Source organism: Macrotis lagotis, chromosome 5 (genome assembly GCF_037893015.1).
Source record: "Macrotis lagotis isolate mMagLag1 chromosome 5, bilby.v1.9.chrom.fasta, whole genome shotgun sequence".
Taxonomy (NCBI): Eukaryota; Metazoa; Chordata; class Mammalia; order Peramelemorphia; family Peramelidae; genus Macrotis; species Macrotis lagotis.
Window position 1 is genome coordinate 225079011 of NC_133662.1, and position 25201 is coordinate 225104211.

General features: G+C 37.5%; 1 protein-coding gene and 1 pseudogene across 1 annotated transcript; both read left to right on the forward strand.

Moving 5' to 3' along the window:
- Positions 1–1623: 1623 nt before the first annotated feature.
- Positions 1624–21741, forward strand: REG4 (regenerating family member 4). The gene is made up of 6 exons (XM_074190342.1): positions 1624–1734; positions 6121–6243; positions 12184–12281; positions 15500–15637; positions 19114–19219; positions 21200–21741. Exons 2-6 carry the CDS (start codon positions 6180–6182, stop codon positions 21265–21267), a joined length of 474 nt encoding a protein of 157 aa, XP_074046443.1. The 5' UTR covers positions 1624–1734; positions 6121–6179; the 3' UTR covers positions 21268–21741.
- Positions 21742–22080: 339 nt separating this feature from the next.
- On the forward strand, positions 22081–24060 carry LOC141489482 (aldehyde dehydrogenase family 3 member A2 pseudogene; annotated as a pseudogene).
- The last annotated feature ends 1141 nt before the right edge of the window (positions 24061–25201 follow it).

Below are 25201 nucleotides of genomic sequence, written 5' to 3' on the forward strand. Positions count from 1 at the left end.
AGTCTACCCGAATTCCACCTGGTGGGAATTTGGGACATACCAGCCACAAACTGGTGAAAGAGTGGCAAGTAGGGGACCTTCCTGTATTGCTCAAGCTACATTCCACATACATTCTTTTATTCTGCTCACAATTAATAATTATTCATTAAGCATTTATTAAGGGTTTTATAAATGTTATTTCATTTGAACCTCCCAACCCACATTTTACTTAAGTAGACAGAGAATTAAGTGTTTTGACCAAGGTCATACAACTAATAAATCTCTAAGGCCAGATTCAGATTCACTGTAACCACCGGGTCACTTAGCTGTCTCTGTGATAAGTACTAAGAACTAGAAATACCAAAAAACCCCTAAAATAAACATGGTACCTCCTCCTTTCATATAGCTTATATTGGAAGGGATGAGACACCATTCAAACAACCATGTAACAAACAAATTATATGCAGTGTGACTAGGAGGTAACCCCAAGGAAAGTTTCAGGTGGAGAGGAGGAGAGGACTGGAAAAGGCTTCTGCAGAAAGGGGGATTTGAATCAAGTAAGTCAAGTATTGAAGATGGCCAGGCAAGCCCAGGGGACAGAGATGAAGAAAGAGACCATTTCAGGCATGATGAACCAAAAAAACCCCCACTAAATCAAGTTATGTTGTTTCATATATGAGAAATAGCAAGGCAATTGGTGTCATAGATCTTTGAGTATATAAAGAGTAAATTGTAAGAAGACAGGGAAGGAATAATGGGAACAGTTCAAAAAGAATCTTAAAAGTCAAACAGAGGATTTTATATTAGATTCTGGAGGTAATAGGGAGTTTATGGAGGGATGTAGCAGAGAGGCAAGAATAGAGCCATTCCTAGGTCTTTCTCATGAATTTGAGGGCAGCATAATATTTTAAAAATCCTATGGGTCTTTTTATAGAGAAAAGGGGAAAGAAAGGACAAAGTAAGAAGGTTGAAAAGAAATAAGGAAAGAAAATGGACAGAGCACCTGTCCTGGAGTCAGGAGGACCCGAGTTCAAATATAACCTCAGACACTTAATAATTACCTAGCTATGTGACCTTGGGCAAGTCACTGAATCCTATTGCCTTAAATAAATACATTTTTTTTAAAAAATGGATTTATAATCATTGCATGAGGGATAGATTTGAGAGCATAAGAAGATACTTCCCCCACACACACACATTCCTCAGACCCAAGTTGGGATGTGCTGGGGCCAACTGCAACTTGTCAAAAATTGATTCTTAATTTTTTGAGTGAGGAGGTATACCTCTGAAATCAACAAATTGCAAATCAGGTCTTGATTTATTGTTTCATTGAATATCAGACTTAAGAACTTGAGAAAATATTAATAATGAGGATTAAACTGAAAAATGTGTCCTGGTACATTTTTTTCATTCAGAAAGTGGGTTTTTAGAAATTTCCCATGGGCTAAAAGGTCTTGAAGAAAAACAATCTCAAATACAACTCTGTTTGCAAAGTAGGAGTGGCTCTTCCTCTGTCTGACATACACAAGGTTTATATAAATTAATCATCAATCTTCCCCCAGGATCTCAGAAAAATCTTTAGATAAGTTTTTTATGGATGCACTGTTAATTATAAACAGGTTTACTGTTTTCTGAGTAAAATAAAGATCATCACACCTGGAACAGAAGGTTTATAAGAATCAATGAATGGGACACACTTTCCAACTTCAAGAGGCCCTTAGGGAGAGGACAGACAGAGCTTTTGATACCACACAGGTAGGTAATTCCCATGTACCATGAGAACAATAGCAGCTCCCTTTGAGCAGTACCTAATTCAATAGCTGTTCACATATTCTGAGAGTTTAACCTGTTAGCTAGAGGTTATTTTCTAGAGTGGACAGTTTTGTTTCTGAGCTTAACTAGAGCCTTTGTAGGGACTGAAATTCAGTGTAAGGGAGTTTTCTCAAACTAAAATAAGTTGCAGCTGATAGTAAGAACATAGAGCTCAAAGAACTAATTTATCTCCCAAATTGAAAGATTGAAGATTGCACCATTCTTTGGAATTTGGATGATACATGACTTTCTACTATAATGGGTGGGAGTGGGGGGTGGGAGGCTAAAGTCTAAGCATATGAATGATGATCCCTTCTCCCAGGTCTACCACAATGCTACCTTACTGTCATCTCCTCTTAGACTATGTAAGGCCTTTCACTGTTATTCTCTGAGCAAAGTTTCGGAAAACCTTTCATTTCCCCCCATTAAAAGGCACAAATGTCAGCAAATGATAAATATACCTAGATCTGTGCTTCATATCAATTCAATTCAATAAATATTTATTAAGGAGCCACTGTAAGCCAGGCAGTGGGGCTGCAATGGCAAATTGAAATAAGTCTGGCCTTCAAGGAGTCTATCTGGTTCAGAGAAGTTATAACATTTATTGAAATATGCATAGTAAGAAGTAATTTAAGGAGAAAGGGGAGCATTTCTGAGGTAGGAGAAGACCCATGCATGACTTTCAGTAGGGATTTAAAATAAATGACAAATTAGTTCCAGAGGAGATGAACACAAAAACAAGATAAAGATTTTGAGAGACAGAAGCATGAGGAAATGGTACATGCCATTGACTGAGCAAAGCTAATAGCTGAGGCTATGGGGAATGAGAGAAAAAGAAGAGGCAAAGATGACTGAGGTTGGAAATCTGGGTAATTAAAAAGATATAAAATTAAAAAGCAGAAATAGCAATGTGTTGAGGAAGGACTTATTTGGTGGAAAGATTGTCAATTTTGTCTTGGACAGTATTGAGTTTGATGTGCTAATAAGACATCCAATTAGAGATGTTCATCAGGCATTTGACAATGTCAACCTTCACTGTAAAATAAATTAAGGGGCAGAAAGAAAAATTGGGAAGTCATCTGTATAAAGATGATCATTGACACTATGGATTCCAAGGAGCTGGCTTAATGAAGAACCTCAAAGAGCCTCCAGATTAACAATAAATATTTATTAAGTATCTTCTATGTGCCAGGTTCTATGCTAAGTATTGGAGATACAAAGAAAGTCAAAAGATAATCCATAAACTTGCAATCTAATGGGGAGGAAAAAATACATAAGAAGTTAAAAGTGGGAAGGACAGGAAGGCAAAGAAAGAGATCCAGCATGGCATTCTATTGAAAAGTCCAGAAGAGAGCACCTATGTGGAAAAGAAATGATTGACCAGAGCCCTTTCTTAGATGGAAATTCTGGAGGGTCTAAGATTATAGCTTACAGAGAAGGTGCTTATCAGTATTGATATATGGAATTTCCTCTTTGGGAATTCCCAATATTAGTAATATCAAGGTCTAATCCAATCCAATCCAACCTAAGATTTAAAAGGAAAAAAAAAACTTTTTGTTTTAGTGCCATGTCATTGTCTACTAAAATTCCCAGATTTTTTTGCATGACTTATTGTCTTGCCATACCTCCTCCCTAGTTATATCTTGTAAAGCTGATATTTTAAACCTAAATGAAAGACCACTTATCCCTATTAAATTTCATCTTAATAGATTTGGCTCATCTTTCTTGCCTATGAAGATCTTTTCAGGATACCAATTCTACTTTCTACCATGTCAGCTAGCTCCCCTAAGTTTATGTTATCTACCAGAATTAAATTAATCACGTCTCACTAAAATTTCAATTTCTAGCTAGGTTTGAGGCCATATGATTTTGACAATGTCTTTTTCCATGATTTAATCAGAACTCAAAGCTGAGTTGTGACCTGCATCTTCTTCCCATATAGCTCATTTGTAGGTATGTAATAAAAGAAAACCTCCCAGTCATTGTTGCATACAAATGATTTTTCTTGGTCGGTCTCAAGCACTCAGACCACAATCTCTTTGTCTTGCTATTGCCACTAGTAATAATAATAATAATAATAATCCCTCGTTCACTAATCTCCATGAGAGAATGGAAGAGACTCAGGATTTTAAAACTGGGAATTGGGAAATCATAAACTCTAAAGCTCCTTAGGCATTATTGATTTCCCCCAGAAATTAAAATTGAGATGTATTTGGAATGCTTATTATGAATTGCAATGGGGTTGCCCATGAGGACCTCAAGTCTAATGACCAGGAAGTATACTTCAAAGAAAAGATTGTTGAAGCTAGTGTGGAGAACCCTTCTCTTTGTGTACATGACTGAGAAACTCTTGTAGTCAAGGTGAGAAGCTTCACAATACAGTAATCAAAGACAATTCTAAAAAGACCTGTGTTGTAAAATGACATCCACATCCAGAAAAAGAACTATGGGATCAGAATGGAGATCAAAACATACTATTTTCACTTTTTAAAATTTACTTTTCCTTTTATCCTTCATGTGGTTTTCCCTTTTGTTCTGATTTTTCTTTCACAGCATGATTGGAAATATGTGTAACATGATTGTACATACATAACCTATATCAGATGGCTTGCTATCCTAGGGTGGGGAGAGGAAATGATGGAAAGGAGAAAACTTTACAAAATGTAGGGATTCTTTACCTGTGATTTTATGGAATATGGAACACAGAGTACATTGAACTTACCATAATTGTCCCCCCAAGGAAACCACTCTCTAACTTGGGGTAATGAATGAGAGTTTGCTAGTCAGAACCAGGAATCAAGAGACCCTATTCAAGTCTCAGTTCTACCACTAACTAACTCTATGACTTGGTCTCCACTTGCATGAGCCTTATTTCAGTTAGCAATGAAATGGTGGGGCTGGTCTATATCTTGTCTAAAGCTCTTTTAGGTTCTAATACCCCGAGATTAATTGTTAAGGGGCTCAGAGTTCTGGGATATTCATTGTCCATTGGGTGGTCATGGCACACCCCCCCCCCCCCCGCACTGGTTCTTGTGAAACTGCATGGGGAGTGGACATCTGTCAAAGAGAAGCACCTACACATATAACAAAGGATTTATTTATAAAGCCTAGAGTTTGGGTCTCTGGTCATTTCTCTAATCCTGAGAGGTCAAGTGTCTGTGATACAAGTTAGGAAATATGGAAGATAGCCTTGTTCTCAGCTATGATCTCCCTCTCCCAATCTCTCTCATCTAACAAATGACCAAGTCCTGTTCATTCCATCTATGTAAAATCTATTGAATCTTTCCCCTCTCACTACCTAGATGGATGTACTTCTGATCTTGTCTTCTCTGAGGCATGCCCTCCCTTCCACTGCCCTTCATACTGCAACTGAATTAACCTTCTACTATTGTCTCTCTTCCACTCAAGATCTTCAATGGATCCTTATTATCTTTAGAATAAAGTCCAAACTTCTTACCCTGGCATTCAATGTTCTCCATAACTTGGATTTAAGCTATCTTTGTGGGCATTCTGTTGTTCCTCTGTTCTCCCAAGCTGCTGTCAAACTGCACTCCTTAGTATTCCATAGACAAAACCTATGCCACCCACCCTGTATTTAGGCTTACTTACATTATTTCCTCATATTTGAAATGTTCTCTTTTCATCTCAGTGGTTAAAATCCAACCATCCTTCAATACCCAGGTAAAATACTGCCTCTTCCATTCCACCTATTCTACCCAGTCTTAAATTCTTTCCAATGAATTCAGTTTGTACCTTTCAGAATTCTAGCATCTGTATTATTGATTTCCCCCAGAAATTAAAATTTGGAGGGGAATCTCAAAGAGCATCTAGTCTTAACCTGTGCCTAAACAGGAATCCCCTTTCCAACATTTCCAACAATTAGTCATCCAATTTTGCTTGAAAAGTCTCCACTGAGGGGGAATTCATGACCTCCATCTTTTGTATAGCCTAAGTGCATGGGCAGCAGCTCTGCATTTAATATCTATTTAGCATTACAATTGTTTTTCATGCCTTTCTTATCTTCCCCCCTTAGACTCTGAGTTCCTTAAGGACAAAGTTCAGGTATTACTTATCCTGATATCTACCTCCTGCACCTGTCCCTTCCATAGTTAACATGTTGCTTTGCATGGATATGTATGCTGAATGAATGAAAAATAAATGGATGAATGAATAAATGAAAGAATTTTGAATGGGAATTTACTATTCTTCAGAACAAGGGATTCTCTAGTTCAGCAGGTCCAAATAGAAGATGACATACTTCCTTGCCCTTGGAAAAATCCTGAAAGAAGCTGGCTCCTTCACATCTCAACAAATATGCTTACATTGCAGACTTTCAGAATCTACAAGGACATAAGAGGATCCTTTGATCCTGTGAGGAGAGGAAGAAGATGCCTTCCCCAAACTGGCTGCTCCTGCTCCTGAGCTGCGCCTCAGTCACAAGCATCCTAGGAGGTAAGCTGCATCTCTCCAAGTATAACTATTTACAGCTTCAAAGATCAAAGCCTCTCTCGAAGTGACCCCCACAGAGGCTGACTAAAGAGAAGACCTCAGAAGCAAATAAAAAAGCCAATGAATACGGGATGAGGTAGCCAAGTGATAAAAGAGTACAAAACAGATCAAGTCTAAAAGAAAAGGGTCCAAGTGGAGGCTCAGAAATAGAAACTAGTAAACAGGAAGGAAGATATTGACCAAATAGGAATTATACTTTTTATTTTTGAGAAAGATTTTATTTATTGTGAGTTTTACAATTTTTCCCCTACTCTTGCTTCCCTCCCCCCACCCCCCACAAAAGGTAGTCTGTCAGCCTTTACATTGTTTCCAAGGTATACATTGATCCAAATTGAATGTGATGAGAGAGATATCAAATCCTTAAGAAATAAACATAAAGTATAAGAGGTGGCAAAATTACATAATAAGATAACAGGTTTTTTTTTAAATTAAAGATAATAGTCTTTAGTCTTTGTTCAAACTCCACAAATATTTATCAGGATACAGTTGGTATTCTCCACTGCAGGCAGCTCAAAATTGTCACTGATTGTTGCACTGATGGAATGAGCAAGTCCATCAAGGTTGATCATCAACCCCCTGTTGCTCTTAGGGTGTACAATGTTTTTCTGGTTCTGCTCATCTCACTCAGCATCAGTTCATGCAAATCCCTACAGGTTTCTCTGAATTCCCATCCCTCCTGGTTTCTAATAGAACAATAGTGTTCCATGACATACATATACCACATTTTGTTCAGCCATTCCCCAATTGAAGGACATTCACTCAGTTTCCAATTCTTTGACACCACAAACAGGCCTACTATGAATATTTTTTTACAAGTGATGTTTTTACCCTTTTTCATCATCTCTTCAGGGTATAGACCCAGTAGTGGTATTGCTGGATCAAAGGGTATGTACATTTTTGCTACCCTTTGGACATAGGGAATTATACTTTTAAAAATCTTTCTGGGATTCTCTTTTTAATGCACAGATGAAAACATGAAAGTACTGGAGAGGACAGAGACTAATAGAGTGGTTGCATAGTTGTTATTCAATAGAGATTCTCAATATATAAATGAGTGTTGATTAAACTCAATCTGTATTGTGGCACTGTGCTAAGCGCTGGAGTTACAAAAAAGGGAAAGACAATCTCTGCTTTCAATAAACACATTCTAATGAAGGAGACAACATGTAAATAGATGTATGTATGTACAAGATATGTTTGGTGTCAGTGGAAAGTCATTTCAGAGGGAAGACATCTATGGAGGCAAGATGAGGGGAGGTGGGGGCAGAAGACTGGGGATGATCTCTTGCAGAAGGTGAAATATGATCTTAGTTTTAAAGGGTAAGTAAGGAGAGAAAGCATTCCAGCTTTAAGGGATAATCAGTGGAAAGGCATGGAGTGGTGTGTGTGTGTGTGTGTGTGTGTGTGTGTGTGTGTGTGTGTGTGTGTGTGACAGACAGACAGACAGAGACATACAGAGAGAGAGAGAGAGAGAGAGAGAGAGAGAGAGAGAGAGAGAGAGAGAGCTGGAAGGAACCCTAAGAAAACTAGTATGTCTGGATCATATTGTACATGGAGGGGAATAAAGTATAAGAAAACCAGAAAAGTAAGATGAGGTCATCTCTAAAGGACTCTAAAAGCCAAACACAGAATAAGAATCGGACCTGGGCTTTTATCAGTATAGGAAAAATTCCAGATAAAGAAAATATCTCCACTAATGTAGGCCTGGGGTGACCAGGTGGTTCAGTAGATAGAGCACTGAGCATGGAGTTAAGAAGATCTGAGTTCAGATCTTGCCTCATACGCTTACTAATTGCAAGTCACTTAACTCACTGGGAAAGAACATGGCAGGTCACTTCAATATCTTTACCAAGAAAACCCCATGGAGAATATTGGCATGATATAGCTAATCAGGGTTGAATAGCAACAACCATGCAAGTCTCTGCAACTAGTCTAGATCATGGAAAGGTTAAATCATTTCATCAGATTACATGGAAGAAAGGCATCAGTAGCAAAATTGGAACCTCTCTCTACATGTATTTCTATGTATATGTTTATATATATATATATATATATATATACATATATATGTGTGTGTGTGTGTGTGTGTGTGTATTTGTGTGTGTGTGTGCCTTGTAGTTAAGTCAGTAATAAGCATCTAGTAAAAATTTCTTGTGAGCCAAACACTGACAAAACAAATACAAACAGAAAGACAGACCCCTGCCTTCAAGGAACTTACACTCTGACTGATACATGCCAGACTCTCAGAGTTGGAAAGCACCTCAAAAATCATTTCCTGAATATGAATGCCTCTGTCTACAATATACCATCCAGTCCCTATTTAAACACCCATTCTACTTCTTAATAATTTAATTATCAGGGGTGGCTAGGTGGTACAGTGGATAGAGCACCAGCCCTGGAGTCAGGAGTACCTGAGTCCAAATCCGGCTTCAGACACTTAATAATGACCTAGCTGTGTGGCCTTGGGCAAGCCACTTAACCCCATTTGCCTTGCCAAAAAACCTAAAAAAAAATTTAATTATCAAGACTTTTTGAAAATTGGTCTGAATCTGCTTCTGTTTCTTCTACCCCCTTATGTCTATTTTTATCTTATGGGGTGGTAAAGGTGAAAAAGAAGCTTCAGATGGATAAATCATGATTATAGATATAGAAACCTAGTTCCTTGAGAGTCGGGGGCTGTCTTTTGATTTTCCTGGTCCTCCCCTGTGCCTGACCCTTTTGCAGATATCTATTTGTATTGAATTAATGGTCATTTCTTTTGACAATCCATTTGTTTTTTCATCATTGTTCCTAACTATAAACAGGAATGTCCAGGAGGTAAAAGACCTTTAAAGATCTTAGAGAGATGTAGGGTGACTGGGACAGCACTGTAAGGTAGAAAGAAAGTAGGGTAACAAGAAACCAGCGTTTCAGACCTCCCACAAATTTTTCATGATGGAAACTATTTTATCAGAAACAAGGGGAGAGAGAGAAAGATAGAACTAAGACAAAAGAGAATAAGAGAATGCCAAAGGACTCATCTTTAGGGACCAGACTCTACCCCCAATAGAGGCTCAGATGTTAACAGTACCTTGCCCAGTCTGGACATATTAGGACTTGAGCCCTTGACCTAACCCCACTGTGGATTGCAAGTAAACATTTGACAGGTTACATTAGGGAATTCATTCCTTTTCTGATTAGACTGCCCTGATGTTCTCAGCTTAATAAATATTAATCTGCTCTGAACACTATGACCTTATGTCCATATTGGAGTTTCTGAATGTTCTATTTGGGAATCAGAGGACATCAAGAGGAATAATTCTACCTAACATTTTTTCTTGTCAATGGAGGGCCTCACACAGACTTCATTGGAATTATTATATTAAGTATGCTAACTGTGAAGCAATGATTTCTTCATTTTTTTTTGGCAAGGCAATGGGGTTAGAGTGACTTGCCCATGGTCACACAGTTAGGTAATTATTGTCTGAGACCAGATTTAAACTCAGGTCCTCCTGGCTCCAGGGCTGGTGCTCTATCCATTGTACCGCCTAGCCATCCTCAATGATTTCATTATAATAATCCTTCAGCAATCTCTAAGGTCAGTGATAAATGCCTGTTTCAACATCAAATCACTTAGGTTGGCTAACCCAAAAGAAATTCTTCATCAACACCAAATAAACTGGGTTTTTTTGGTTGAAAATCACTCATTTGTAAGCCATCTTTTATAAAAATGAATAGTTCACACACTCCTTTAAAGTCCTAAAAATGACCCATTCATACTTAAATATTTGTTAATACTGCAAGGACCAGACATTTCAATTAATATGGAACTATAATTTTACTTTGAAATAAAAATTCTCATCCAACTAGCTAAATTTTCTTTACATCATGAATTAAATAAAACAATAATTCACTGTGTCGATTGACACAGATTTGTCCTTTCTAGTGTTAAGCTTCCCTCTACCTTTTCATCTCCAAATTGAATAACCTCATAGGACTTCAATTCTTTAATCAACCAGATTTCCATTTCTCCTTGTCAGAAATCAAAGATGAAGGCCAAAACTGACATAAACTTGTGAATATAGAGGAAGGATTACTTCTTGAAACTAATGGGCCATACTTATATGAATATAGTCAAAGACTATTTCCTAGATGGTTAAATGATTTTTATAATAAATATTAAATTCAGTGACAAGAGCAAATGATGAATTTAACACAACTATCAAATAAATAAAAGATATTATGTATAAAAAACTGAACATTTTAATAAAGTAAAACCAAATTAGCAATATAAAATTATTTTATTTTATGGTACACCTCCCCAGTCTGTCTAAAATCTCCTTCCCTTTGTATTCTGTGTATTCTGATTCTGATTGAGCATTGCATCACTTCATATCAATCTTTACAGTGTCTAAAATTAGATTTTTAATTAATAATTCTCATTGTATAGTGATTAGTGTTTATAAGTTCTTCTCAACAACCCTATGAGATTAGAAGTACACATATTATCCCTGTTTTATATATTAGAAAACTGAGACTTTTAAAAAGATTACCCAAGGTTGCCCAAGTCAGAACAGAGTCACGACTTAATTAAACCAAAACACAGATTTCAAATCCAGTGTTCTTTCTACTGTTATGCCACCCTTTGACTATCTTGACAAAATAATTTGCTTAAGATATCTATGATCCCTATGATATTTTTCTTCCATAGTTGTGCTAAATTCATCATTTTCTACCATTGGCCCATGTCAGAGACCCCTCCTGAGGTGAGAGGGCTGAGTGTAATCTGAAGTCTTCTTTTCTGTAGCTCATTGTCTCTAGCCAGATAATTTAATAACTGAAATGCCCCAACTCCTCTTATAAGCTGTCAAGGTACAAAAATGAATTTTTTTTCATTTCTTTTTGTTGGAGGAACAAGCAAGCATCACAACTGAATCCATAAAAAAACCACAATTCTTCTCAGAGACCTATATAGGTTTAAAGTCATTATTTTTGATAATCAGGAACTATTTGTATAACAATTAAACCTCTATAAGAAATGATATTGACCAAAATCAACATAAAAATGTCCAATTTGGAAGTTAATAGTTATAAGGATAAATGTAAATTTTGACATACTTTCAAGTACAGGATAAAGGTAGATTGCTGCTAGACAGTTTATGCAAAAATGACCTGGGCCTTTTAAGAAATTTCAAATTGGAGGGCAGCTAGGTGGCGTAGTGGATAAAGCACCGGCCTGGAGTCAGGAGTACCTGGGTTCAAATCTGGTCTCAGACACTTAATAATTACCTAGTCGTGTGGCCTTGGGCAAGCCACTTAACCCCATTGCTTTGCAAAAACCTAAAAAATAAAATTTCAAATTGAATAGGAGCCAATAAGGCGATATAAAACTAAATAGAATAATATAGAAAATGATAAATTAAATCGGCATTGGCCTCAGGGTGAATAGCCAAAAGCAATGAGTAGAAGTCAGAGATAGATTGCATTTTAATTTAAGGGTATATATTTAATATTTGTGGTGGTTGTTGAGTTCTTTCAGTCTTGTCTAACTCTCCATGACCCCATTTGGAATTTTCTTGCCAAAGATACCAGAGTGGTTTATTATTTCCTTTTCCAGCTCATTTTACAGATAAGAAAACTGAGATAAACTAAGTGAAGTGACTTGCCCAGGATCATATGGCTAGTAAGTGTCTCAGGTTGGATTTAAGTCCCCCTGATTCCAGGACCAGAGTTCTATGCATTACACCATATAAGGGTCTTGTATTTATTTGAGAATATGCAATACTTAAGAGATGTTCAAAAGTGGAATAGAGAAGGGGATGGATAATCAGGAAGAAATGGGAGACCCCAGCCTCCAAGCTTTACTTTCATGATGATTAATGACAATCTTTTATTTACATGAAGACATCATCTTGAGACCCAGCTGCAGCACAGGATGGTTTTACTTCAGATCTCATTGTTACGGATATTTTCGCAAACCTCAAACTTGGTCCGATGCTGAGGTAAGAAATTTATGTAACTTTAGGACAATTTCTCCAGTGTCCTTTGGAATAGTTCCAGGCAATTTGCCTTAAGCATTGGGTTCTCTAAAGGACCTTGAGAGAAAAATGCAATGTTGATTATGTGTGTTTCAACATAGAGAGGAGACAGCTGTTTGGAAAAGAAAGTCAGGATCACAAAATATCAGAGCTGGAAGGGACCTCAGATGTGATTTAGCACACTCATCATCTCAGAAAGAGTTCCCTACTACAATACAACCAACAAGTCATAATCCAGCCTTTGCTTAAGAAGCGTGTGGTGATGAGGGAAATCCCACTTTAGAACTGGAAGGTGGGGGTCTTTGTTTACTTTAATGTCACATATCCTGTATTACAATTTCCAGTTTCCATTGTTTTTAGCTTTGTTCAGAATAAGGACTGGAGGCTAAATATCCCCAGTTTTTTCAATCCATTCTCAAATACCATGACCTTGAAGGTCCTTCAACATTCTGGTGGTGTAAATTCTTCTGGTCTCAGTTTAGTTTACCCATGTTCTTATATGGAGTGCCAAAAATTGAAAATAATATTCCAATTGTAGTTGGATGAGGCATAATATAGCAAGACTGTCTATCACCTCCTTAGTTCTGGAATTGCACTTTTCCATACAGATAAAGTTCACATAAGTTTTTTTGCCTGTTATATCACATTGTTTCTTGACACCAAGCTTGCACCCCATTAAAATTTCTAGACTTTCTTTAGAACAGCTGCTATCTAGTCAGACTTCTATCCTTTATTTGTTAGTGTTGATTTTTCAATTCAAGGGTAAGACTTTTTTTATTCCTATTAAATTTCATCAGTCTATCAAGGTCTTTTTTAGATCATCCTGCTAATCATTCCTTCCAACTTGGCATCATCCAAATTGGATAAGCATGCCTTTATTCAAGTCACTAATAAAAATGTTAACTAGTAGAAGACCAACTCCAGACCTTCAACACTCCATTGGAAACATCCCTCTCTCATGTTGACAATGGAATTCTTTGAGTCAGGGTATCAAGCCAGTTTTGAATCAACTCAACTGTATTATTAGTGCCTAATTCATCTCTCTCCATCATGTTTACTAAATTGTGTAATTTTTTTCCAAATGATTTGTTAAAATCTAAGTAAATTGTGTCACAATATTTCCTTGATCATTCACTTCAAGAAATCAAAATGGGGTTAGTCCAATGAGGTCTGTTCTTTAGGAAACTATTCAACAACTATGTTGACTCCTTGAAATGTTTACTATTTCTCTCTCTCTCTCTCTCTCTCTCTCTCTCTCTCTCTCTCTCTCTCTCTCTCTCTCTCTCTGGCTTTTGCAAGGCAATGGGGTTAAGTGGCTTATCCAAGGCCACACAGCTAGGTCATTATTAAGTGTCTGAGGCTGGATTTGAACTCAGGTACTCCTGACTCCAAGGCTGGTGCTCTATCCACTGTGCCACTTAACTGCCCCTTCTAGTCCATTTTTTTAAAACAAATCAGGACACAGTTTGACCCTGTCTCCACCATTCTAAGATCTTTCACAGATGACTCAGGGTGTACCTGAGTCTTTCCATATTTGAGGATGTAATTCATCTGAGCCTTCTGACTTAGAATCTTTAAAGGCCTGTAGATTTTTGTTGTTGTTCAGTAGTTTTCAATCTTGTCTTTCTCTTCGTGACCCCATTTAGGGTTTTATTGGCAAAGATACTGGAGTGTTTTGCCATTCTCTTCTCAAGTTCATTTTACAGATAAAGAAAACAGAGACACACAGTGCTAATGACTTGTCCAGTGTCTGGATTTGAATCAGGTCTTCCTAACTCCAGACCTGGTACTCTGTCTATTGCATACCCTAGGTACCCAAGAAAGGCAGATTGGTGCTTTCTTACTAATTTCTTACTTTATCCTTTCCAGTCTAAAAATACTTCTCTTTTGCAAACAAAAATAATAATTAAGCCTTTCTGCCTTCCATTATCATTATCTCACCCACACCAAATGGTGGCCCTGTCCCTACTTTGATGCTTCATCTTTTTCCAAATATTTTTTTAAAAACAGCTTTTTTTTTGTTTTTAATCTTTTTCTTAACACCCCAACTTTTTCTGAGTTTTTTTTTACTTTCTCATACTGTTCTTACAGAGCATGCATTTTAACTTGAGCTTGTTCCTGATATAACCACACTAATCTCTTTAACCAATATCCATTCATCAGAATTGCTTCTCTACATGTCTTTTGGAATTTCATTCTTAAAAATTTTCCGATCCCTACTGGACTGACATCCCTCCTAACTATACTAGTTAGATGACCTTGGTCTAGTCACACACACACACACACACACACACACACACACACAGACACAAAACATGTGTTCCAGTGCCCCTAGGTAACTCTCTACAATTATGAGTTCTATAGGTGAATTACCTCAACAGAAGTAGTTTCTGATTTTCATCAATGAAACCACAGATAGGAATTAAACCACAAAATGAAAGCTCAATCATTTCTAATGTTCTGCATTGTCCTTGAGGCATATAAAATTTTATATATGATCTATTATTCAGGACACAGAAAAATTGATTGTATCTTTAGTGCAGATACTTCTTCCACCACCATAGACCCCAACTATGCACATGTTAGCAGATGGTGTCATGTATTACTATGGTAAAAAATATTTGCCAACTAGTGGTCAGTTTTCTGGTGGTGAGAATTACCTGACTTGGCTAAGACAAAGTTTGTTGGATGATCTCCAGTGGACATAGCTATGCACGTTTTATAGGAGTGAGAACTATGAAAAATGCAATGAGAGATAGGAACTTAATTTTTAAGTGGTAACACATGCACAAGTTGCACACCCCCTCTTGCTGTCACTAAATTGGAAAAATTATCTCTATTTCAAGTTCAAAGTCCATCACTGCTGAGGAAAAACAAAGAACAACCAACAAATATTTGTCTTAGATATACTTTTCTTAAAGGCGACCTGAAAATATGGTGGGCCACATTGTCTACCCCCAGTAAGAAGATATTCCTATTCTCCTGTTAGGTCCAATCCTCTATTGGGAGGGCATTCTTTGAGTTAAGCACCTTTATCTTCCTTTGGGCTCAAGGTCATTTTTTGGTCTATGGTTCTAATAAATCCTAATTTTCTGTGTGTGAATTAAAACTGTTGAAACACAACTTCATAGTTGGGAACCTGAGGTTTCAGTGATGACTAATGGAAATTTCCTTCCCTGCAGCTGGAATGCCAGGCCTTTGGCAATGGGGCCCACCTGGCCTCTGTCCTGGATCAAAAGGAAGCCAGAATCATAGCCAAGCACATCAAGGGCTATCAACGAAACCAGCCTGTCTGGATCGGTCTCAATGACCCCCAAAAGGTAATCTTTGAAGGGGATTTTTCACTGCCTTCTTAGAAATGGCTTCAACCCTCAATCTAGAAACTGGCCAGGTTTCCCTCTGAGAAGGTGAATAACCACCGGTTTACCTTGGTAAGTTTGCAGGGATGTTCTGGGAAATGATTAACAGTGAGCCCTTGAACAGAAAAAAAAAAAGTACCTACAACATGCATACTTTTAAGTTTAATTTGCATTCTTGAATAGACAATCCACAAAATAAAAAAACCAGCCCTAATTCATTTGCTGATTCTGGGGTCTAAATGCTCACTCTGAAAAATGTAATAAGCCCTGAGCTAATGTATAATTCACATAGAATACAATGAGTAGGATGTTGACGTCCATGTATGAGAAGCTTATTCAACTCTGGGAAGGAATGGTAAGTTGTGAGTAGAACATCTCTGAGGGCAGGGGAAATTTTACTTTTTGTAGTCTCCGGGTTTATTACAGGGCTTAGTTTATAATAAGTACTTACTTCTTCTTGTAACAACAAGAATTGATCCTATTTGGGGCTTTCGTGACAAAGATACCAGAGTGGTTTGCCTTTCCTTCTTTACTTCATTTGATAAAATTGGAAATTGAAGCAAACAGGGTTAAATGACTTGTCTAGGGTTACAAAGCAAGGACCAGATATGAACTCATGAAGGTGAGTCTTCTTGACACTGGGCCCAGCACTCTATCCACTTTGCTACCTAACTGTCCCAATGATTAATATTTATTATTTGAATGAATCCAGTAGAAAAATAGAGCTTCAAAAGAGGACTGGTGATTAGACATGATGTTTCTGGGTTCAGTGGAGGTCAAGGTTCCAATGAGACACAGATACACACAAAAGCTTGCAAACACAAACACACACACACACACACATATACATATATATATAAAGATTTGACTCTCCTTTTTTATTGACTCACTATATCCAAGAATGTACTAAGGACCAGATATACAAAGAAAAAGCAAAACATATCTACCTTAGGGCTGACATTCTCTGGGAGAGGAGATTGCTTAGGTAAATCAGACATCTTAATAATAGGAAACATTTATATACTGCTTCAAGATTTGAAAAACACTTCATATATGTTCATTCCTTTGATTATCCCTAGAGCTCTGTTATTCTGTTTTTGCATGTGAAGAAAGTGAGACACAGAAAGATTGAGTAATTTGCTTGGGGTTACAGACCTCTGTCTGGGATAGGATTCAAAATCAATTTTTCTGATTCCAAGTCTGCATTATATCCACTGTGCCACCAGTCTGTCCCCATAAGACAACAGTCAACCAATGAAGATTTATTAAGCGACTTCTAGGGTTTTGACACTGTGCTAAGCACAGGATATACAAAAAGAGAAAAGACAGTCCTTAAGGAGCTTACCATATAGGAGTGGATGGAAGGTGAATAGTCTCCCAGAGGAGATGTTGTTTGAGATTGAAATGGGGAGAAAAATATGATTAAAAAAGAAAAGAAAGATTGAGAGAAGAGTTCTTATAAAGCCTTATGCTTTTGGTTGGGTCCCAGAATAGATATAGTCAATAAACAGCTTTTCATTGAAAATTTGCATGTTCCTGGTTCAATGCTCCATGATAGAAATTGAATGAGTAACACATGTTTCAAATGTCATTCAAATCTCCTTGGTGGAGATCAGTTATTCAGTATTGTCCATTTGCCTGAGGACTAGAGCCAGTGAGTTTAAGAGGAAGGAGATCCTGTCTTCTGACTTTTAGTTTCAAGATAGAAGACAGGATATTCTGGGCTCTCTTCAGGTCCCTAGGAAGAAGCTGACTTGTAGTCTTTGATCCACAGGTTACTTATATGTGAATAGCTGGGACTGAGATCTAGGAGATGGAGGCAGGAGGGTGCAGATCTAATATTTTCTCGTTTACTTTATCCTTACCTTTCTTTTAGACATTCAAAGGCAGACTGGGATTACTAGGATCTCAAGTCACCTTCACTTTCCAGTCTCCTTATCACAACAGGGAGTAATGAAAGTAGAAAATAGAATGATTCCATCCCAGAATCACCAAATTTATGTAAACCATGGGAGGCAGTGGTCTCAAATTATAGGTGCTCAAATACTATTTGTTGATTTGATTAAATAAAAGGTACAAGGACTCCAGCCAAACAAAACAAACAGCATCCGAAATGAAAAAAAAAATACCATTTAAATAAGGAAAGGCATCAGGGGCCTTATTCAGTTACTACCAAGTTGTACCCAACAGTTTCTAGTTAAACGGTATGAGAGACTGACTGCATGAGGACATGATGATAAATACATATGAGAAAGCACAAGAAGAGTTGGAAACAAGGGGCAGCTAGGTGATGCAGTGGATAAAGCACTGGTCCTGGAGTCAGGTGTACCTGGGTTCAAATCTGGTCTCAGATACTTAATAGTTACCTAGCTGTGTGGCCTTGGGCAAGCCACTTAACCCTGTTTGGCTTACAAAAATGAGCTTGGTCTGTTGAAATTATCCTAATTAGAAACAGACATTCTCTTTGCTACCTCTGTGCCTTCAGTCACCACATCCAATCAGTTGATGAGTCTTATTTACTCTATTTCCTCAATATTTCTCATCCTTCCCCCTTCCCCATCACCTACACTACTTCCACTCTGATATATTCCTCACCTTCCTCACCTTTAGCCTCCTAATAGCTCTCTCTGCCTTCAAACTCTCCCTTCTTCCTTTACACAATTGCCCAAATAGCTTCCTGTCACATAGGCCTGACCCATCATCATTCCCCTACTCAAATACCTTCAAGGACTCCCTATTAGTTATTCTAAAAATTGTTTGACTATTCTACTATTTTAAAAATTGTTTGACAGTGTAAAGGAAAAGAAATATAGGAAGTCAATTTAAGGGAAAACTGGAGTCAAGGCCAGGTGATCTTTCATTTGGGTGTTTAAGACAATAGTAGTACCTATCTAACACTTGAAGGTTGGCAAAGTACTTTACAAATATTACCTTATTTCTCTTTACAACATTTCTGGCAGGCAGATGCCGTTATTTATCCACATTTTATAGTTGAGGTAACTAGTGAAGTCATTTTCCCAGAGTTCCCTCATCTAATCAGTATGAGGCTAGATTTGAACTCAGGTTTTGGTGACTCAAGTCCAACTAGCTCTGTTCCTGGAGTCAGGAAGGCCTGACACTTAGTAGTTGTGTGACCCTGGGAAAGTCACTTAAGCCTACTTGTCTCAGTTTCCTCATCTGTAATATGAACTAGAGAAGGAAATGGCAAACCACATCCTTTAGTTGCCATGGGAAGATCTGAGAATGCTTGTATGCATAATGGAAGGAGCCAGATAATGCAAGCTATTGATTTATAGAGTAAGGTCCCAGAGGAGACAGGAAAGGATGAGACTCAAGGACTCTGAGGGAAGGATCAGTCTTGGCAAAGATGCAAATCACTTCACTCTAAGATGGGAGAGAACAAAATGTTTGAAGACATTTTTATCTGTTGCTTACAGAACAATCAATGGAAATGGATTGATGGAGGCATATTTCTCTACAGAGCCTGGACTGACAAGTCTTATCAGAGAAATAAGTCTTGTGCTGAGATGGCTTTTGAGAACAGTAAGTACCAATGATCATCTAAATCAGCTTTTCATAGTTGTTAGTTCTTCCCTTATGGGCAGTTAGACGGTATAGATAGGATGCTAGATTTGAAATCTGGAAGATTCATCTTCCAAAATTCAAATTTAGCCTCAGACACTTACTGGCTATGAGGCCCTGGGCAAATCATTTAATGGTGCTTGCCTCAGTTTCCTCATCTGTAAAATAAGTTAGAGAAGGAAATGGCAAACCACTCCACTATCTCTGCCAAGAAAATTCCAAATGGTATTTGAAAGAGTCAGACATGACTGAAATGATTGAACAACAACTAAAACTTCTAATAAAAAAACAGTGGAGACAGCTAAGTGGTAAAGTGGATGGAGCACTGGTCTTGGAGTCAGGAGGACCTGAGTTCAAATGTGGCCTCAGACACCTACTAGAGGACTGATGTTTGGGTGTGTGGTAGGAGATGGAGGCATGTGTTTGTGTGTGGCCCAAGAGTAGGGGTTTGGGGATGTTTTTATGTAAGGCAATCATGGTTAAGTGACTTACCCAACTAAGTCCTTTCTCTCAGAAGAAAGGAAGCACATTTCATCACTAGTCCACTGCATTGATCAGATTTCCTAAGTCTTTCAAAACTGTCTTTACAGTATTGTTACTATTTTATAATAGTTCTCATCACTTCACTCTCTATCATTTCATAGAAGTCTTCCCAGATAACTTTGAATTTCTTCCTTCATAATTTCTCCCAACATCATAGCATTCCATTATTTCCATATTCTATGATGTGTTTCCCAAATGATGAATAAGCCCTTACTTTCCAGTTCTTTACCACTACCAAAAAACTATCTCACTGTGCTATTGTTGCTTCCCTTTCCAGTAACACTAAATACCTAAATCTCCCATGTGAATCAACATAAAAAATTTCATCTCTCCATACATCTTCCCTTAAATTGGGAAATATATATATATATATATTATGTGCATGCCCTCCAGGTTTTTCTACCAGTAGTGGTGGCTTTATTGAAAGCAAAAGAACGATAAGTACATGGATAAGGTGCTCTCCACAAATGTCCTCTAAACCTGAAGAGTCGCATTTCACTGTCCCCTAGACATGGTCATAGTGATGACTAGAAAAGACTTCTCTGAGGGGAATTGAAGGGCTTTCCCTTCTACTTCCCACCAGTTTAAGATATTACTGACCTCACAATCTAAAATTACTATTCCAGAATGATGATTTTTAAAAAAAAATAATTGAGCTGGGGGTGGCTAGGTGGTGCAGTGGATAAGAGCACTGGCCTTGGAGTCAGGAGGTACCTGAGTTCAAATCTGGCCTCAGACACTTAATAATTACCTAGCCATGTGGCCTTGGGCAAGCCACTTAGCCCTATTGCCTTGAAAAAAATCTAAAAAAAATAATTGGGCTTATATCAATGAAACAACAAAATAAGCAATCTTTTTTTTTTTTTGGTTAGAAGGGAGAAGGAGCAGCACAAGCAAAAAGAATATTTTATAATTGATTAGTTACTTCAGTTAGCATTTAAAAGTAGAGATTGAAATTCAGTGTCTCTCCCCATAGACCAGTGGTATTACCCCCCCCCCCAAAAAAAAACCCCACACATGTGAGATACTTCCACTCTGTTAGGCAAGGAGCAAGGCTTTGTGGTCATTCAGTAAACAATATAGAGGCAGAACTGATATTTTTGAGATTTTTCTCTCTACTTTTGATGATATAGGGTCAATGGTAGGACTGATATATGAAGGTGTGATAGAGTTTATGTGTTTATGTGTGTCCCAAGAAAGGGTTTGGGGATGCTCTCTCTTTTTTTAAATGGAAGTCAATGGTAGGTATCAGGATTCTTACCATTCCTATCCATTGTCTCCAGGTCCCTAATTTATTAAGGAAGAAAGGCCAAAGAGATTAGAATTAACCTTACAGGGACTTGTCAGTAGGTTTAAGGCAGAGGGGAAAAAAAGGAGTGTTTTTATGTTTCTTTGCAGATTTCTTAACCTGGAATAGAAGTGAGTGTACCAAGCGACAACATTTCATATGCAAGTATCGACCTTAGAAGCAAGGCTAAGTCCCCACACCAGCCTGATGTTCTTTTTCATCTCTGTCTTATTGGGAACATCTCATGAGCTACCAGAAAGTCCTTTCCCTCTTCAGCCTTTTTTGGCTAGTTTTTATTAGCAATATATCAGTTGTGATGCCAAATGGTTTCTGAAGAATGAACTTCTCAATTCTCATGTTCTCCCCTTTCCTCCCTCATACCCTTATCTTTAGTCTTTGGGCTGAAGCTAGGGAGAGAAGGAAAGACACAATCCACCCATCCCCCCAAAAAAGATGTAGGATGATTTTGACTTTAAGAAGTAGAAGATACAGAAGTGGAGAAAAAAGTTTTCTGAGTGGATGGACTGCTTACGCCAGCTCTATGGGATCTTCCTTCTCTAGGTTCACTTACCCTGACCCTTGTACTCTGACATAGCCTCCCAACTCTTGTCAGGAGGATATGTATCCAATGTAAAGCACAGACTGTCCTCTAGCATGCTACATCTAGATCATGAGCTCTGCTATTTTCTTTTAATAAATAGCTGTGTGCATGAAAACCGACTTTGTTTCATTTGGGGTTGTTGAGGGTTCAAAGACCACACTCAGACTTTTATGTTACAAACCTTTCCTCACAGGCCATCTTTCAAGTGCCAAGTGTGGATATAGACATTTGAATATATGTGTGGACATACATGTACGTGTGATATGTATGGATATGAGTATGTGTATATACATATATAATACACATACACATAAAGAAATAAAATTGTTTTTGTCTTTTGGGTGTGAATTCCTTGAAAGCAAGGACAGGTTTTTTTATGTCTTTCAATCCATGGCATCTGGCATGGTGATTGATCTACAATAAGTGCCTAATAAATACTTCATGATTGATTTATTGCCGAGTCCCTTTCTGGTTCTAACATTCTAGTACTCTACTGGCCCAGGCCACATAAAGATGGCAATTGATTGAGATTTTAAAATTGTCTCAAGATTTTATATTACTTAGAGGAAACGCATTTAATTTGCAAAGCTTCTCTCTCAGTCTTTCTCTGTGGATTTGTTAGAAATAAGCCTATTTGGCATTTTGCTTGATTAGAATTTTAGAATTACAAGAACATTTTATCCCAGGGCTCAAGCAACATGAAGACTTGAAAGAGCATTGCCTCATTTGTACCATCTCAACTAGAAGGACCTTACATTTCTTTGTCTACATCACTCATAACTATTTCTGGTATTTTATTTGAAAAAAATTTCTGTATTAGGTCTGACAGAGTTCATCTTTGAATACAGTTTTGTCCTGGAGAGAAATGGAATTTCCTGTCTACCCCATCCTCCAATGAACATATCAGTATTAGCCAAAGGCACTGGTTGCTAGGGATATAGCAGGAAAATCTCTGTCTTCATGTTATTTTCATTCCATATGCATAAAATTATAAATAAAACAAACAGAAAAGAATGGGAGTGGAGCAGAGTCACCAACAACTGCAAGATTTGGGCAATGGAGTTTGAACTGGGTTTTTAAGGAAGCTCTGGAGTACAAGAGAGAGAGGTGAGGCAAACATTTCAGAGTGGGTGAAGAGTAGGGGGAGCTAAGCAAAGGTATGAAGAAGGAAAATGGGACATACGTGGTGCTACACTATGCCCTCTGTCCAAGCACAAAATAAACATTGTTGGAATCAAAATGAGCTGGAGTTCTTTCCTTAAGTAAGACAGTACAAAAAAATAGAAAGCTGAACTTTGGAAGCAAGAAAACCTGGGTTTGTATCCTGCTTCAGACACTTTTTGTAATTGTGTGACATTGGACAAATTATTCTAGCCTCTGTTTGCCTCAGTTTCCTGCTCTATAAAAATGGGGACAATAATAGCCCTGACTTCCCCAGGGTTGTTGTGAGAATCAATGAGGTAACATAGAGAAAGTGGTTTCAAACCTCTAAGTCCTAGAGAAATACAAGCTATTATTATTTTGGAATCATTGCTTCACCACCCAAGAAGAAATGCAGAACAGACTTTGTTCTAATTTAATGGTTTGCTTAATCAGAAAGAGAGACACAATGTACCCTTTCATAAGCTCCTGATAATACACACCAGGTTACATAGCCCAGAGATTCAGGGTAGCATTACCCCAAAAAATGTTGCAATAATTTTCACATTAATTCAATGACTGTTAAATGGATTTCAATGTTGTTTTTCTATGCATTAAACAATACAATGAATCTGCTATAAAATACAGATGCAGTTTGAAGGAGGTAGAGATAATGTCTTTATGACTCTTTAGAGATATCAGAAATCATCCTGTGCTTTCCAGACAGGCCACATTCTTAATGATGACAAGCCCAACTCCAAGGAGATGCAAGAAGAGATTTTTGGTCCTTTGTTTCTATTCGTTCCTGTGAAAAATGCAGAGGAATATCAACCTGCAAGAAAATCCCCTGATCCTGCATATATTTTCTTATAAAAATAAAGTGTTTAAAAGAATGATAGAGGAAACCTCCAATAATGAGGTTACCTAATAGCAATGATGTCATCATGCATTTCACTCTCAACATTTCATTCTTTGCCTTTTGGATGAGTTGGTAATAGTGGAATGGATGCATTTCATGGAAAATACAATATTGATATCATCTCTCTTCGATGAATATGTCAAAGTGTTAAAGGTGCCAACAAGATCAGACACCTCTCAAATAGCCAATCCAAGGTAGACTGACCAAACTTCTGACTCTTGAAATGCTTCCCAAAAGGAAGAATTGGTATCTTCTTACTGACTTTTCTGGGTGGCCCTGTAGCTGTCATTATCAAATTTCAAAATTACTAAAGATGACTCAGGTTCAACTTGAAAGTTGTATTTACTGAATTTCTACTATTGTTACAAAATGATTCCTGTTAAAAACATGAATACAAAAGTATAAAGGTTAACCTTACAGCAGGCTTCTATTCTCTAATAGTTCATGTCTCCAAACCAATTCTAGCAACAGGGTCATTTGGGATCGTCCAGATTTGAGTTTGTTATCGATTGAAATTGGTATAGGATAAAGGAGAAAGAGAGGCAACTCTTTGGTTCCCAGTCTCTTCCTCCCTGCACCTACTCCCAAGCTCTTTTGGAACATAAAGGGGAAAGGTGTGGGCTCTTTGAAAGAGCTCCTCAGTTACTGAGAATCAATCCCTCTTGGCCCTGGAGACCTTGAGTATGGTCATGAAAATTGGTTTTATTCAGTATAACTCAGTAGAAAAGCAATCTTAGGTTAATTCCTTATTATGCTGCCTGGTACCAGATTAGAGGCAGAATATAGAATCTTCCCCTTTGCCATATCTGAGGGAATTAGAGCTGTAGACATCAGAGAACCAAGGTAACTTTTAAACTTGACCATCATCAAGTGTAGAGTTCCTCCCCATCTTCAAACTGAAAACATTTATTGGAACACAGTCTCACAGGAGGATTAAAATTTTCCTTAGAGACTCACTGAGTTCTCCAACAGATTGACAGTTTTGCTGGAATGAATCCATTCAGGAGTAGGTGTCATTTGCTGGTAGAACTTCATGCACTACAAATAATCATTAGCTTGTTTTAGGGGACTGGTGGATTAAATGGTGACTTTTAATTATTTATATCTTGAAAATGTTAGGCATGGAATTTAAAATTAATTTGACTTAGCATAGCAAAAGGACGTGTTACATTTGTCTTTTTGGTAAAAATGAACAGCTGCCTGGTTACTAATTTACAGTTTTTAAAAATGATTAATAGAATTAAAATGAGCTTAAAAAAGAAAAAAAACTAAAGCTAAAACATTGACTGAAGAATGTGGGGGAGTTAATAGAATGAAAGAGATTGAGTCCCATAAAAATGAAATGATAAAAAAAAGGTTGCCTTAAACTCAGAAAAGTATATTTGCAGAGGAAATTAGCAAAATTTTGCAGCAGAAGCTTTCTCTCATGTCTTATGGATACAAGATGGTAAA